This window comes from Camelus bactrianus, chromosome 1 (genome assembly GCF_048773025.1).
Source record: "Camelus bactrianus isolate YW-2024 breed Bactrian camel chromosome 1, ASM4877302v1, whole genome shotgun sequence".
Classification (NCBI taxonomy): Eukaryota; Metazoa; Chordata; class Mammalia; order Artiodactyla; family Camelidae; genus Camelus; species Camelus bactrianus.
The window spans coordinates 103,136,786-103,152,788 of NC_133539.1; the positions used below are offsets into that span (position 1 = coordinate 103,136,786).

At 34.0% G+C, this 16,003-nt stretch overlaps 1 protein-coding gene across 7 annotated transcripts in view; it reads right to left on the minus strand.

Moving 5' to 3' along the window:
• Positions 1-16,003, minus strand: part of TRPC1 (transient receptor potential cation channel subfamily C member 1) — a 60,075-nt gene that overhangs the window by 9,274 nt on the left and 34,798 nt on the right. For 4 of the 7 annotated variants that reach the window (XM_010952239.3, XM_010952238.3, XM_045514688.2 and 1 more), the window contains 3 exons: positions 14,439-14,775; positions 9,256-9,395; positions 7,446-7,589 (listed from right to left, as the gene is read on the minus strand). In XM_010952239.3, coding sequence (XP_010950541.1) covers positions 7,446-7,589; positions 9,256-9,395; positions 14,439-14,775 — 621 coding nt within the window. Of the gene's footprint in view, positions 1-7,445; positions 7,590-8,866; positions 8,984-9,255; positions 9,396-14,438; positions 14,776-16,003 lie in introns of those variants that run through there. The other 3 variants (XM_074370147.1, XM_074370140.1, XM_074370158.1) reach the window with 2 other exon arrangements.

The window sequence follows — 16,003 nt, forward strand, 5'->3', positions numbered from 1 at the left end:
TCCAAAATATTGCTGTTAAAACAGAATGAAGTACACCTGTATGTGCTGGCACAAAAGGGTGTCTACAAAACATTAAGCAAACAAGCAGGGTGTGGAACAGTATTATAACAGCTATTTTTAAAAGGGTAGGTCAGATATATATTGTCATACAGATAAGGTTTAACACACACAGGAAATGTCTGGAAGTTTATGCAAGAAGTCATTAACAGTGTTCATCTATGGGACTAAGGGGTGTGGAAGGCAGACTTTCTCACTTCATACTCCTTTGATTTTTCTTTACTATATGCATTAATTACTTTTAAGACACAAAAACTAGTGTCTAGAAATAATCCTTCCTTGAATGTAAACAGGTCAAATTTATATAATTAATTAAATCCAGCTTCAAAAAAAAATTCCAAATTGCCTCAAGCCTGCCAACATAACATATGCCAACCATCAATGACACAAAATGGGAGCAGCAGGCAAGTGGCCAAGCCTCTCTTGTCCACTAAAGTGAGCCAGCTAATTAAGTAGAAGAGATGTGCCAAAATTTTTAGGCACACCTCAAGCTAGTAACCCCAAGCTACTACTTGGCATAGAGAGGTCCTATATGCCTGAATTCTGTGCATTTAACTAGCATGTGGGGCTTTACAAAGTCTTATGCTTCCCTCACTTGGCCCCCTTGCAAAATTCTGACAGAAGAAAACAGAGAACTTTTACAATCAGAAGGCTCAAATGGGTGAGAAAGGGAAGAAATACATTTCTCTCTTAACCAATGATAGCTTTATTGGGTCACTTCGGAAAAGAAATCATTTATTTAGACTGTGAGTGCTCAGAACAAAGCCGTGTCATACTAGTAGGGAACTTGATAAAATTAGGACAGTAAGGATACAATAATTGCTTTAGACAACTATTGAAAAGACTGGCTTTGAAGAAAATTTAGACATTATGAGCTTAAAGGTAAATAGAGTTTTCCAAGAGTGATTATGTATGCTATTATAATTTTAATTTTAAAAATTTAGTCCAAAACTAAAAGCTTTAATTTAACATTACTAAACTTTTAAAGAGTACATGTAATTCAATTTCAGTATCAAGATGAGCAATATTTATTGAGAACACCACAAACTTCATGACTTAGTTTTTAAAAACACGATATTAGTTCTTGTATAAGATAGAAGAACCAAAATTAGCTACAGTGGGTATTACTCAGGTGAACATTAGCTTGAAGAGCACACTAATGAAACATTCATGTAAAAGGCAAACATCAAAAGCAGTGAATTAATTTTCATCTGAGAAAGATTATAAGGCTCGTCTCTTTGTAAAAATAATAACCCTGCTTTTTAAAATATTTATTCACTTAAAACTACCTGGCACTTTTACTTGAGAATATGATGGTAAGAAATGAAGAGATAGGTAATTAAAAAATTAATACTGAAATTTACCCAGTAGTTAACACTAGTATACACAGAGAAAAATATTTCCCTAGTAATCAAAAAATGGAAATTACTAAGATAGTATAACAAAAAAAGATAGCACTAGATGTTATTAATGTGGTGAACACACAGTATGCTTTTACACTGTGTGACTGAAAATTAACACATCCTTTTGTAAAGGGACAGAAATAACTGAGGCACTATAAGAATCCTATCTTTTGATATGTTAATACTACTGAAGACGTATCCTTAGCAAATAAATTAACAGAGGCAAAAGCCTCATACACGGAGTGTTATGTGGAACAGTAAAAATATGCTAAATTCCTGATAGAGGTAAAAGCTGATAATCATTAAGGTTCATAGTAAGTGTTAAATTATAAAAGTTGCTGACAGAAAGACAACTTCTAGTCATTCTCCTTCCAAATCTTTCTTCAGAAAAACCCATAATTATCTTTAGAAAAGTTGTATCTACTCAAGCAATTCATGCTCAAAATGTCCTTTACCTGTGTCAAAAGAATCAAACTGGACTACTTTCTCATATATTCTACAAAAACCTGAAACCGTAAAGCTCCTAGAAGAAAACATAAGCAGAATGCTCTCTGCTCAGCCTTCGTAATACATGTTTGGATCTGTCTCCATAGGCAAGGGAAACAAAAGAAAAAAAAAAAAAGGCACCTACTCAAACTTAAAAGCTTTTACACAGCAAAGGAAACCATTAACAAAATGAAAAGGCAGCCTACTGAATGGGAGAAGATACTTATTTACAAACAACATACTGATAAGTGGTTAATTTCCAAAATATACAAAAAGTTCATACAACTCAAGTTTCCTGACTCCTTGCAAGCACCAACTCAGTCATGATCCAAAGTACCTTGTATATAATCTTTAAAGCAGCATTTTCATTTTATACTGGTATTTATGTTTGTCTCTTCCCAGCAGTCTTAAGGACAGGCATAATGTCAGTAAGCTCCTGAGCCTGGCATATCTTGTCAGACTTTACCCCAATCTATTTAAACAGTATCTCTGAGGGCAGGACTGAAGAACATAGATTTAGTGTGTTCCCCCACATGATTCTGCAGCCTCTCTAGTTTTGGAATCCCCTAGTAGACCATATGACTTCTAAGTTTCCCTCTAGCTATAACATTCTATACTTCTTTCAAGAAATATATCCATTCCCAGTATACCGTAAAATCACTCTTTACTCATTACAAATGAAAATAATATGCCATTTATGTTACACAGGCCACTAAATTAAATCTAATAATTATCCAATAAAGACAAATAATTCACTAGGAATAAGGGATACACTCATGTGTCAGATGCTACATTCACTTTCCAAGTTTTCTTATATTATTTTTTAGGTCTGCCAAGGTTACCTCTACTAACTCTAAGGGCATGGAGGAATGGATCGAAACGTTTATGTTATATCATGTTGTCAGGTCCTCTGCTCTGTCTCTGATAGACAATGACCCATTTAATCCTCACAACAGCAGACACTGAAACTGAGATCCACAGAGATGAAATAACAGTAAGCTAAGGAACAAGATTCTGAACCAAGCTGTGTGATTCTGTCTTGTCCTTCCTGTCTAATCACCCAACTATCTTAAAGGCTGTTTAAGTCATCTGAAACACATGGTTAAATGAAGAAGAATTTTAAAAACCTATAAATTATGAACACTTGCCAACATAAACATTGTACAGTAGAAGTTAATGAGGGAATCCTATTTCTCAAGAAAACTCTGAGATGCAATTTGGCACCATGGTTAAGACCATTAGCTCTAGAGCCAAACCCCATGGGTCGGTATCCCAGTTCTGCTACTTACCAGCTGTGTGACCTTGTGCAAGTTACTTAATGTCTCTATGCCTCAGTTTCTTCCTCTGTAAAAATGGAAATAAAAGAGTCTGCCTCTTAGAATGGTTGTGGGGATTAAATGAGGTAATAAATGTAAATAAAGATCTTAGAACAGTACCTGGCACATAGTAAAGACTCAAATGTTCACTGTTGTTATTACTATTATCATGATTATTTATAGATTCTGTCTTCATGTCTTTTTTTGTTAAAGTATGTAACGTTACTGATTTATGTCCAACCATGACTCTTACATCTGCTGAGGTGGATGAGCTGGCGTCCTTCATAAAAGCAGGGAGAACTACCTTCAAAGTGGAGGATGGCCTCTGGAGTCAGACAGACGCAGTTCAGCTCTTGACTCTGCCACTTACTAGTTCTGTGAACTATTTCTCTCTCTAAGCCTTAAACCCCCCTGTTTATAAAATGAAAAAAAAAATTAAAGTGACAAGGTTTGTGATGAGGGTTAAGTAAATGGAAAATGTTTAGCAGAGTGCCTGGCCCACATGAAATGTTCAGTAAACGTTAGTTGCTTTATGACTATGATAAGCAGCTACAGCAAAGGCTAGGATATAGCCCTATTTCTCCATCAGCTTTTTCCTTTTCTCAGACCAATCAGTGTTTGTCTCTATCAATTCTATTCTAACCAGTTTTTCAACATTCATTAAGTAGCTACCATAGCAAGGTAGTGAATAAAGTGCAGATGAGAAAATGAAGATATATTCCCTACCTCAAGGAATTTTTAATTTAGTAGAAAAAAATAACTTACAATTTAAGACAAGCTAAATTTAAACTGTCCTATAATTAAGGCTAGCTATAGGAATTGCTCATTAGAGGTTCAAAGTATTAAATCCATCAAATGGAGATACTCATTCACGTGGGAGTGCAGGAATAGATTTTCTAATGGAGGGGACACTAAAGCATGTGCATGTTCCCTCTCCCTGGAATGTTCTACACCCAATCTCCTTTCAACTCATCTTCCAAGGCTTAATTCCAGTGTCATCTCTTCTGGGAGGTCTCCTCTGATACCTTAGACTGAAGTGAGTGCCCTTCCTCTGAGCTCTCTGTTATACCATTTATCATTCTAAATGCTGTCACTGGCTTGTTCGTTATCCTCAGTGAACTGTGACCTCTTTAAAAAGAGATTGCAACATATTCATTTTAGTATTCCCAGTGTCCAGTACCTATTAGGCACTCACTCAATAAATATTTACTGAATGAACAAATAAAGTTTCAACAAGCAGAGGATATGTCTGGGACATTTTAAACAGAGTAAAAACAAAAATAACATGGAAGTGGGAAAGCACAGGACCTGCGTGAGATTAGTGACTGGTCTTGGCCAGATAGACAAGTATTTCAGGAAGAGACAAGGAGATGAGTGTAACGAGCAATGGCTAGACAGTAAGTAAGGCCAGATTACAGAAGGCCACCTTCCAAAGTCTACCTACAGCATTTAATGTCACAAACTTAATGAATACAGTCATACAAATGTCAAGTACTAGAATAAAGGATTCAATCACTGCTGAATATAGTACTATTTTATGTATTCCATTATAGGATAATCCTATGACCTTGATTTGCCTGATTCAGTCCCAGTTTACACCTGTTATTCCCAACTTAGTAATGAACAGCGTCCTTTTCATTCCCCAAAGTGTCTCTGTTTATATGATAAATTATGGTCATTCGAACCAAGGGAGAGATCTGGACCCCTACTACAGGTTATATAACCAGCTAAAATAAAAGTCTGTCAGCTTCTAAATCTACAAAGGTTTGGAAGAAAAAAAAATTAGTAAATGGAAATAAATTTAACAAACAACTGCAGGAATCACATAAAAACATTATCTGACATAGGTTATGTATGTAAAGAAAACAAGTTGCACTTTAGCTAAAGTAGTCCTTATTGCCAATTTTTCTTTTGCATTTCTTTTAGTTTTATATTCACAACTGGATCACTCTATTTTAATTGAGGTCCATACTTATGATTAACAAAATGAAAAAAAGTATTATAAATCTTCTGCACAAAAATACTCTAGAATTCTTTGTCATTGATATATTAATACAAATTTATTAATAAGACTACACTGGAAAACAAATGTCTTTATTTGAGAAAATTTGTAAGCAAAAGCCTGAATCTAGAACTCTACAGATTCTATTTCAGTATCTATTTTTCATCCTTTTCCTGACTAACTAGACCCTTCATTTCTTAGGGGGCAATATGCTCAATTAAAACTACTCATCTCCTCAAACTTTCTCGTAGCTACAAACAGCCATGTGACCTAATCCTGGCCAATGAGTTATAAGTGGAAGTATTTGGTAGGACTTAAGGGAAAATGATTGTTCTCTTGATTAAAAAGAAGAAAGACAGCTGGTCATACTTTCTGTCTTTCCTCCTCTTCCTGCTGGATGCTGACTTGATATAATGGCTTGGAGCAGGGAGCTTGCAACCATGAGAACCAGTCACATTCTAACCAAGTTCATACATTTGCAAAACTCATCAAACTATACAGTTAAGATAGGTGAATTTTATTATATGCAAATTATATGTTAATAAAGATAATTTTTTAAAAAGCATTTGCTAGACAAGATCATAATATTTAAACATATATTATGACCCACCTGCAGACCATTTTAAAAATAGGAACACAATAAATATTGTTATCCTGCTGGAGAAGAAAAACACCACAGCTGAAATGACAAATACCCGCTTATGTAGTACTTGCATACATCTATAGTTCTTTGGGGAAGAAATTAAGTTAGTAAGATCTTACTCAATAGTTCTAAGAAAAACAAACAAATAATTCATTAAAAAAATAATAATATACTCTCTCCTTTTTAACATTTTGTAAAAATCTGTAAAAAAGTTTCCAGTATAAAAACTTAGTGATACCATCAGTTTTTAGCTTAAAAAACCCACAAAACCCAAAAATCAATGTGCAGTAAAAATACTGTTGACCCTTGATTAAAATTTATAGAAGATAACAGTGGCAAATGAAATCAAAATAATACTTAGTTGAAATCAGTGCTTCACATATGATGTTCTGGAGAAAAAATAGAGACTGAGCATATTTCATGAAAAATGGGTATGACGTTAAGTGAAATTAGGTGATGATAGTTTGAATAAGGTTAAACAAGTTTCTTTACTTCTTTCTTGTAGGCTTTAAAGTGATACTGAGCACTCTGAATTCCCAAAAGGGGTAATGTTGAATGCAGTGTGTCCCAAACTTATTTCAGTCAGAGCATCTCACAGGACTTGGTTAAGGGACTCATACTTTGGGAAACACTGCTGCAGGATGATAGCACAAGCCAAATCAAACCAGGCTTTTCCTACGTACCTTATTTTCATATCTCTGTTGGAGAAGGTAATTATGCATTTTACTTAAAATATCTCCTTTAAAAATATAAAAGAGAATCTAAATTGTTAGTAAATTTTGACTTATTGCTTAGATTTTCAGACTTACAGGATAACTTAGAGTACTTTGTAGAGCTAATCACCTTGCAGAGTTGATCCCAATTTCCAAAAACAATCAACTACTAAGATCTGTGAGGTACATTCAACCAATTAGGAGTCCTTTCTTTAGTGTAAAGAGACTTAGAATTTAGTCCTGGACTCTCAGGCATAATGACCATACTACTCTGAACAAACCACGTCCCATCTCAAAAGCTCAATTTCCTTAACTGTAAAGAATTATGAAACATAAAGCTGAACTACATAAACTCTATGAAGTTTTTAGCTCTAAATATGCTATTTTTGAAATTATTACATTTAATATTTATTAAGCAAAGTGAAAGAGTACTTTTTAAATATAACTTAACATAGTTTCCAAATCACCACGAAGTATGAATTCTGTTTGCACACTTCCCTTAAACTTATTGCTTTAAATTTTAAATGTGAAATTCATTTTTGCAAATTTTTATGTCCCTCCATTGTCTTATGCATAACTATATTTTAAATGTATCTATGCCTACGGACTAGGGAGAGAGGGACAATGGACCACAGTTTAATAAAGTCTGAATATCTGAAAGCATAGGATTATCATTCAGCCAGAAGCAAAAGCAGGTGAACACACTGTGTTAATTCTCAAAAGCGAAGTTTAGCTTTAACACCGTGAGAGAACAATGTCCCAGTGGACAAGTAAAAAGATGTGATAATTCTAACAAATATTCTTTAAGAAGTTTTGGTTATTTACCTGTAATGGACCCAAGATAGAGCTTGTTGTATACATAAAAAAGAGACGAAGATAACTCAGAACATTTGCAAATGCAAAAAGCCCTTCTGCCACCAGTGTAGGATGGAACGCATCCCAGTCCTTCCGATCAGCAAAATCATGGAACTATGGTTAGGAAGAAAAAGCCAAAGGTAAACAGCTCTCTCGATTGAGGAAAATAAAAACAAATATTCTGACTGTTGAAAGAAAACTATTTTTATGTCTCCTTGTGGAGGAACTCCATTTATGTTTTATGAAGTTCTCTGCTTTTAATAGAAATTGTTTTCACTAAATAAAGGACTTCTACATATGTGAGGCAGTATACGTACTATATATAAAGAGGTTTTCTCAGAAATTCTTAGGTTTTAAAAAATTACATAATTTTTTATGAATGAAATGTTTGCTAGTTTTTCTCAAATTCCACAACAAAAACTTAAAGAATGTGTGCTGTCAGTTAATTAGCTATCATATTAAATTAACCTAGCCATTTGACTCAGGATTCTGGAATGAAACTGAGAAGCTCTTCTCCCTTCTAAATATCAAGAAAAAAAGTGTATTATTATACCCAGACATAGAGTGGCCACATGTTCCAATTGCTTGGGACAGTCCCAGATTACATACCAGTTTTCCTGGCATAATTATTAACAGCATCCCCCCACCACCACCACCACCACTACATTCTCAAAAGTGTCCTGGTTTGGATAATAAATTATGTGGGTACCTTGCTTCTAGAACTAAAGAGTCCAGTCTAAAAAACCAATGACCCTCAACCTCTCTATTGAACCATTTATCTATATATGATCAATTCTTATTTTCTTAATAATTTCACTACTCTGATCATTGAATATACCTAACAAACATGTTTTGTACTACTGATCAATCACAGGAATAGAGGTTTTAATAAAGTAAAATGATATAAGATAACCAGTTTGCTTTCTCTATAGTCTATAAATTAGTCAAAAACCAGAAAATATTATATAATAGTTCCTTGAACGTGACACCTCAGAATTCTAAACTCAGGTTTAAACAAAGATAGTTAACATAAACTCCATTACATTTTCTGGGCTTTTATAAATCATTACAAAAGTAAAATTATACGATGTCTATAAGGTTAGATTTTTGTCAGATTTTAAATTTAAAACAACAGGCATCAGAAAAAATAATTCAATTTACATCACTTTTTAAGCTGTGGAAGATAACAGTCATGATTTGGAATGTGTAAAATACTATATAATGAGTTCCATTCAGATAGACTTTCTCTGGCAAATATAAAGATATCTAACACTAATCAATTTAAGTAACTTTGTGTTCTCATTTTAAGTATATATAGGTTAATGAGGTAAATGAACCTAGCTCAGATATAAGGAATCGGCATCTGGTAGAAAGAAAATGCCTAGACAGACCTGGATTTAAATCCAGTCTTGGTTTCTTACTGTGTGGTCTTGGACAAGTTACTTATTATCTCTGAGCTTCCTTTTCCTTATTTGCAAAATGGGTATAAGGACATCTGTCTCATAGAATCCCTGTGAGAATAAAATGAGATAAAGTATAGCAAAGTATCAACCATGGTGCCTGGCATATACAGGTAACCAACATTTAAAGGTTATCAACACCCTTTAAACCATCAGAAAGGGAGGAAACAATGTGCACTATTCCCTTGCACAGGGGTAGGTTTAAAATGAAAACACATCAGACACAGATTTGGTCCAATGTAATTCTGAGTTACATAGCTAAGTATCTCGGGTTTTTCCTAAATTCACTTGTGTCTCCAATTGACACAGTTAATAGTCACCTTGTTGTGAGCAACCACTTTGAGGGCAAAGGTTGCCAAATAAAGTGAATTCATGACAAAACTGAGTTGATTACGAGATTCTTCTAAAAAGTCTTCCAACCCTTCATACCAGAGTCTTTTAATGTCTGACCAAATCATTCCTAAAAAAAGGAAGAAAAAAATCAGGTAATGCTCTCTTAATTCAATAATAAACTAAAAAATACTTTAAAACTCAAAATATTAAATAACATGTCACCTATAGTCTCACGCAGAAGAAAAAATAACTTCTTAGTAAAACATTCTCAAAATTTGAAAGAAAATAATATTAAGTTTCATATGGCAATATATTTCCCAGAGAGGGATGTTAATAAATGATGTGAAACACGTACATTAAAACAAATAAACTGATGTTAAACACACCCCCTACAAAGGCTGTTACCGATTCTTTTCTTTTCTCTGTCTACACTCACTCCTATAGTGAATTTACCCAGTCTAGTCTAATGGCTTTAAATACCACCTATGTGGTAGACTTTCAAATGTTCATCTCTACACTCAATCTGTATTTATATAATAAATAATATTTCTAAACCTCTCTCCTAAACTTAACTTGCATAGGTACCTGGCCACTCTACATCTCCAACTGGATGTTCTAACGTGTCCTAATCTCTGCCCCTAAATTCACTACACTTGAAGACTTCGACACCTTGGTTGATTGAACTCCATCCTAGTTGCTTACTCTAAATGTCCTTGAATCACCCTTGACTGATATTCTTTTAAACCACACATTCAATGCAAAGGCAAATTCTGTTTGCGCTACTTTCAAAACAGAGTTAGTATCTAAACTTTCTCATCACTACATCAACTTCAAGCCCTGAATTTCTCTGGCCTGGATTACTGAAATAGCTTATCTGGTCTCCCTGCTTCTAACCTGATCTCCTGAAAATCTATCCTCAACAAAGCAATCAAAGTAATCCTTTAAAATGCAAATGTTAAACTTCTCTCCTCAAAACCTTGTAGTAACTCCCAGAGCAGAAAGGATTAAATGCAAGACAGAACTCCTTCCCCGGGGAACATAACCTCATGTTATCCTCTATTAAAGTGGTTTCCTTGGAAATGTAGTCTGTTAAGAAAAATATGGAAGGTCAGCTGTATCCAACATTGTTATAAAAACAGCCACCGACTGGAAAACTGCATCTTTAGTGGGAGGACAATCAGTGGATTCACAGACCCTCAAAATATGTACAACCAGGACTACATCAAAAACATACTGAGAAACCGGGGCCTCAGCTTCTCTGTGCGGTGTCTCTCTTAATTTGATTAAGTGTGCCTGTACTGGGAGCTACACGCTTAGTCTTTATAAAATACGGTTCCTGACTGATCTGAGACTTCTGTAGCTGGGGTAGCGCACACCCGTGAACATGGCCTCATCTCATGCAACTGACTGTGCCCACCATGGGGCTGGGAAACAGCCTGGGTCTTTTGTGAGAATCACCAGTAAAGATATATTTGAAGCTGTCATGCTGATATGCTCTATTTCCTGTCTAATATCCTTCTAGAAAGCTAAGGAAACGTGGTGCCAGGTTTCTGCCTATTGCGTCCTGTGAATGTGAATGTCAATGAGAACCTAAGATCACTGCTGCTGACTGTGCAGAGTGGGCACTGCCCTTTCCCTTATATCTCACTTTACTCAGAGTCCAAATCAAATTCCTCACAGTGGTCTACAAGGCCCTACACCACCTCTCCTCCCAGACCTCCCCTATCAATCCTTCCTTCCGCTACTCTAGTCACACTGGCCTCCCTGCTTCCTTGCTCTTTTCTGAACACACAAGACTCCTGCCTTAGAGCCTTTTACATTGGCTCTTCCCTTTGGCTGGAACCTCCTCACCCAGATATCTGTTTGGCTAACACCCTCACTTCACATCTTTGCTCACCACCTACTCTGATCATCTTGTTTAAAACTGCAAACCCCATGCCCCTACTCCCAATCCCCCAACTCTTCTATCTTTCTTTTCCCTTAGTATTCACCCCTTTTAAATAATGGATATAGTTTACTTATTATGTCTACTATTAACTGACTATCTTCCTCCCACTTTCCGTAAACTCTTCAAGGGTAAGAATCTTTGTTTTATTAACCAATGTCCTAAATGTCCTAAAGAATGCCCGATACACAGTGGGTGCTCAAAAAATTTGCTAAATGAATAAAAATACACAAATAAAAACCAACCAAACAAAATCCTTCCCCTTTGGCCAGAAGTTCCTCTATAGTTATATATTTCTAAGAGCACCAGAGAGCAGTATTATAATCCAGGATAATTTCATGATACATTCCTCCATTAAGATATTTTTAAGGATACATAAAGTGACAAAAGAACAGGATGCTACAACATAACATATGGGTGAAGATCAAGCTAAGCCAGAGTCATCCTCTGGCTTACCAGTAGGCAGAATAATTTTCTTGGGAAATATATGAAGTATTTTTGGAAAACTCTGTTTATAACATCTCAATTATACAATATCCATATTTTATGTAAAAAAATTAAATATTTGCAGATCTGACAGGTAAAACATTTTTTAAAAAATCCTATTCTATTTAAACTTCTATTTAATGTATAGATAAAAACTATCCAAAAATGTTAGCTCAAACAGTCTATATGTTATTAACTCAAACACTGTAACACTAAAACACTAAACCAAGAAAGTTGCTTAACAGAAATAAGTGTTTTTTTCTGTAAAAGGCAATTATTATACCTAAGGGGAACTCTTGACAAAAATTACAACATGAATTGGAGAAGATTTTTGATCAAGAAAGGCAGAAATATGAACCCCCGAACCTTTACTTAGCAGCACTCAACTCACTTGTGATTTTTAATTTATCTGTGTGATTCTCAAGTTATTGGGTTTTGTTTTTTTTTTAACCTTAATTAGGCCATAAGCTCCATGAGTGTTGGGCTATCTCTATTCCTGCCTGCGCTTGGACAAAATTGGTATGTAACATTTCAAAATGCACATTTTTATAATAGCTGTCTTATTATATTTTAACAGTAAAAAAAAATTAAGTAAAAGGATACCATTAATACTCTATGGATTCATCAACACATTGTTTTCTTTTTTCCTACCTTGTTTTTTTAATAACTTAACCCTACTTTTTTTCTGGAGGGGTAAGAAAAAGAACAGGAAACACACGTACAAAAGTCACTCATCATTAGTCAAAAGTCACTATGCTCACTGCATGAAATTGTAAACTGAATCAAGGAGTGCCTTTAAACAAGTAGGCAAATGGTTCTTAGATATTTCCTTAGAGCAAGTTCAGACATATGTATTTCAGGAAGCCTAGAGTGAGCTAACAACGTAACAGGTTCAGAAGACATCCTTGGCAAGGTTTATTCAGATCTAATTGTTTCAAAGCAGAAGCTGTGCTGGGAAAAGTAAAACACTTCCAGGAATTTTACTGGCTTAATTCACACTGCACTCTTCTACCAAGACAGAATATGGTTAGAAAATTAATAATATTGTGGGTGTGTTCACTAATGTTATTGGAAACAGGGCCATTGTGATTAAAAAAGAGTAGCTGAGTAGCCATAGTTTAACCATTTGTTATGAAATTCAGTGACACAGCAATATTATGCTATGCCAAGAGTGGTATGATTCTCTGATTTCAATGAGTTTTTACTCACTAAGAAATATAAACTTTAATTCTTATACAGACTAGGGTAAACTGAATCTTATTTAAAAAACAAAGAAAATATTCTTTCTCACTACTATTTAAATAATAGGTTATAGAAAAATAATACAACATTTCCTTTCTTATAACTAAGGTATATATAACAATCTCTCAAAGGTAGTTTAAATAAATAGAGGGGGAAAGTGCTTTTTTGGGCTTCCTTTCAGCCTAACTTACTCAAGGAAAAATATAAACAAATTTCACACTGAAAAGATCTGCAGCAATGCAACTTGGAAGCAAATATGATAAATTATAAATTATTTCCTAAATTAAAATATTAAATTTTAGATAAGACAGCAGAAATATCAGAAAGAGGAAAATATTAACAAGAAGAAATTATTTAATTCTCTTCAAAATAGAGTTCAGATGTGTATTATTTTTACCTTATCTACCTAATTTTAAATATTAATGCATCATGGATTGAATACTGCTTAAAGTAAAACTTTGATTTAAAATCAAGGTACTGGAAGTGAATTAATTTCCAAATAAAAATAAAAATCCCAAATACACAAATTATTTTTATAGCTGAAGAACTACCAGTGAACATTCATTGTACATTAACTCATCTTAAATTATTTAATAACTGAAACAATGAAGAACAAATTAATCAATCAGTGCTTCATACCACAGAAGAAACTAAATTTCAATATTCTTTTTATTCTATAGCAAATACTAAAAAAAGAAGAAGAAATGGTGGGAAATGCTGAGGTTATAAATAAGGTTGACGATCCAGAGGGAAATAAAGGAGATATCATTAAAAGACCATAAATAGACTATGTGATTACACCTCAACTCCCTGCCTTCCCCCATCCCTCCAAAAAAGGGCAAGGGTAGTAAAAACAGCAGAAGGTCATTCAAATATTTATTATAGCGTAATACTTATAAAAAACAATTTTCAGAAAACAAATATCTTTTTTTAATGTCATTTCTAAAGAGATCTGGCTACCATTATGAAGAACTGATTTAAAGACTGTGTCAACAGGGAATGCTTAAATTTAAACTTAAGTAACGTTCTATAATAGAGATAAGGTAAGGTGTAACTACAAAAGTTCACAGGTTTTTAAAAGTAAAATTAATGATATAATAAAACAAAATAGTTAACTCTCAAAATGCAACCAAGTATAAAATGTATTACATTTCAAAATATCCAAGAAAATGCTCATAGTCTCATAACAAAAGAAATCATCAGCAAAATTTGTTTTTCTGTTTTAACAATCATAAACAATCTTAGCAACTGAGCATTTTTAACTTCCATGTAATTAAGTAATATTAAATAAGAGATCTGCTTCCTTATCATCAAGTTCAGGAATATATATCTTTAAAAAAAAGTTAGCTAAGTCTTCAATGATGATGAAAGTGTTCAAATTCTTGCTGTATCAATAGTATAAAATTACAGATTGAATGCAGTTTATAATGCCACCAAGCAAGGGAGAATTAATGGGCTAAATAAAGGCAGAACCTTTCAAACTAACTTGATACTTACCAATAATCCACAGTATAAGAAGATAGTCTATTCTTTCAAGGGCTGGCCCCATTGTGTTTTTCTTATCCTCATTATAGACAAGAGAGTACAGGTTGAGTAACAGCAGGAATGTGAAATATGATGCTCCATGAATAATAAATTTCATAAAAGGTGTGTGAATGATCCTCCCAAACTGAGATTTGGGAGCTATCAAATAACAAAGTGACAAAACTGGCCAAAAGATGCCAACTGTCAAAACAGTCATTATCTTCTTACAGGTAGGCTTACGTCGGTAACCTGACATCTGTCCAAACCAAACAGTGTTCAGGAACTGCTGGCAGTTAGACTGGGAGACAAACTGAAAAGGAAACACAAACATAGAGAAAAGTAAAATATAACCTGTAAATACGATCTGATAGTACCCTTATTTAACTGATATTCAAAGTTTTAGTAACAGTTTAAAATCAATTCTGTACAGTCCACATAGTCGGTTTTTTTTCCCCCTATATGTAATAAAAGAGTGTAGCAGTTAAGAGCATAGACTCTGGAGCCAGACTACCTGGATTTAAATCCACTTACTTACTAAATGATCTTGAGCAAGTTTTTAAACCGTTCAAAGCCTCAAATTCCCCATCTATAAAATGGGGATAATAGTAGTATCTAATCATACACTTGCTTTGAGGATTAAATGTAAAGCTCTTAGAATAGTGCTTGGTAATAGCATGCACTATATAAGTATTAGTAACTGTTACTAGCCTACTTGGTCATTTTGAAACACTTAATTTATAAAGACTCGTAATGTTTATAAAATTTCAAAATTAACAAACAATCCATAGAAAGAGACTTCAGAATAGAAAAACTAAATCATTTCAGTTATAAGAAAGCAACATGTTAAGACAGCAAAGCAATTAAAGTCTAAACATCAGATGTTTTATGCGCCACAAAGGCACTGAGGATTTCTTAAATCTGCTTAAAATGGACTTCCGTGTGAGAAAAGGAAAAATATTCCCAAATAGGAGGAAAATTCTAGTTCAAGTACAGAAATTAATTTACCAAAGTTCACAAAGCTTCTTAGTTTATAAAATTCAGAACAATATTTCCTCAATATAATGCTCATGCTGTGGAGTATAACTTAAGGATTTTGATAACTCTGGACACAGTAGTGTAATCAGGTTTGAAATCACCAAACCACAAGTGGTCATAGTATCATTCAGATACTAAATAATATTTGATCAATCTTCTGTTTTAAAATGATTTATCCTGAGATAGAATATAATTTATAGAATGCAACAACGTAGTTTAAAAAAACTGGACAGAGTTTTTCTTTTTGTTTTTTGTGCTTATCAAGAAATTTCCTAATGTACTAATACCTATTTTTGGCAGTTAACTCAAGTCTTACTCCATTATTTATCCTTCTGTTTAAATTCCAGGTTCTTAGGGAATCGTAATTTATCCCTCAAGAGGAATTATCAAGGAGAAAACAAGCTTTTCTTCCCACCAAACACCCAGTTTGGTAGCAGCCCAACCTTAGTGGTTTTACCCTTCTCCCAAGTATCAAAGCAGTCTCAGGACTGACTGCTACCCTT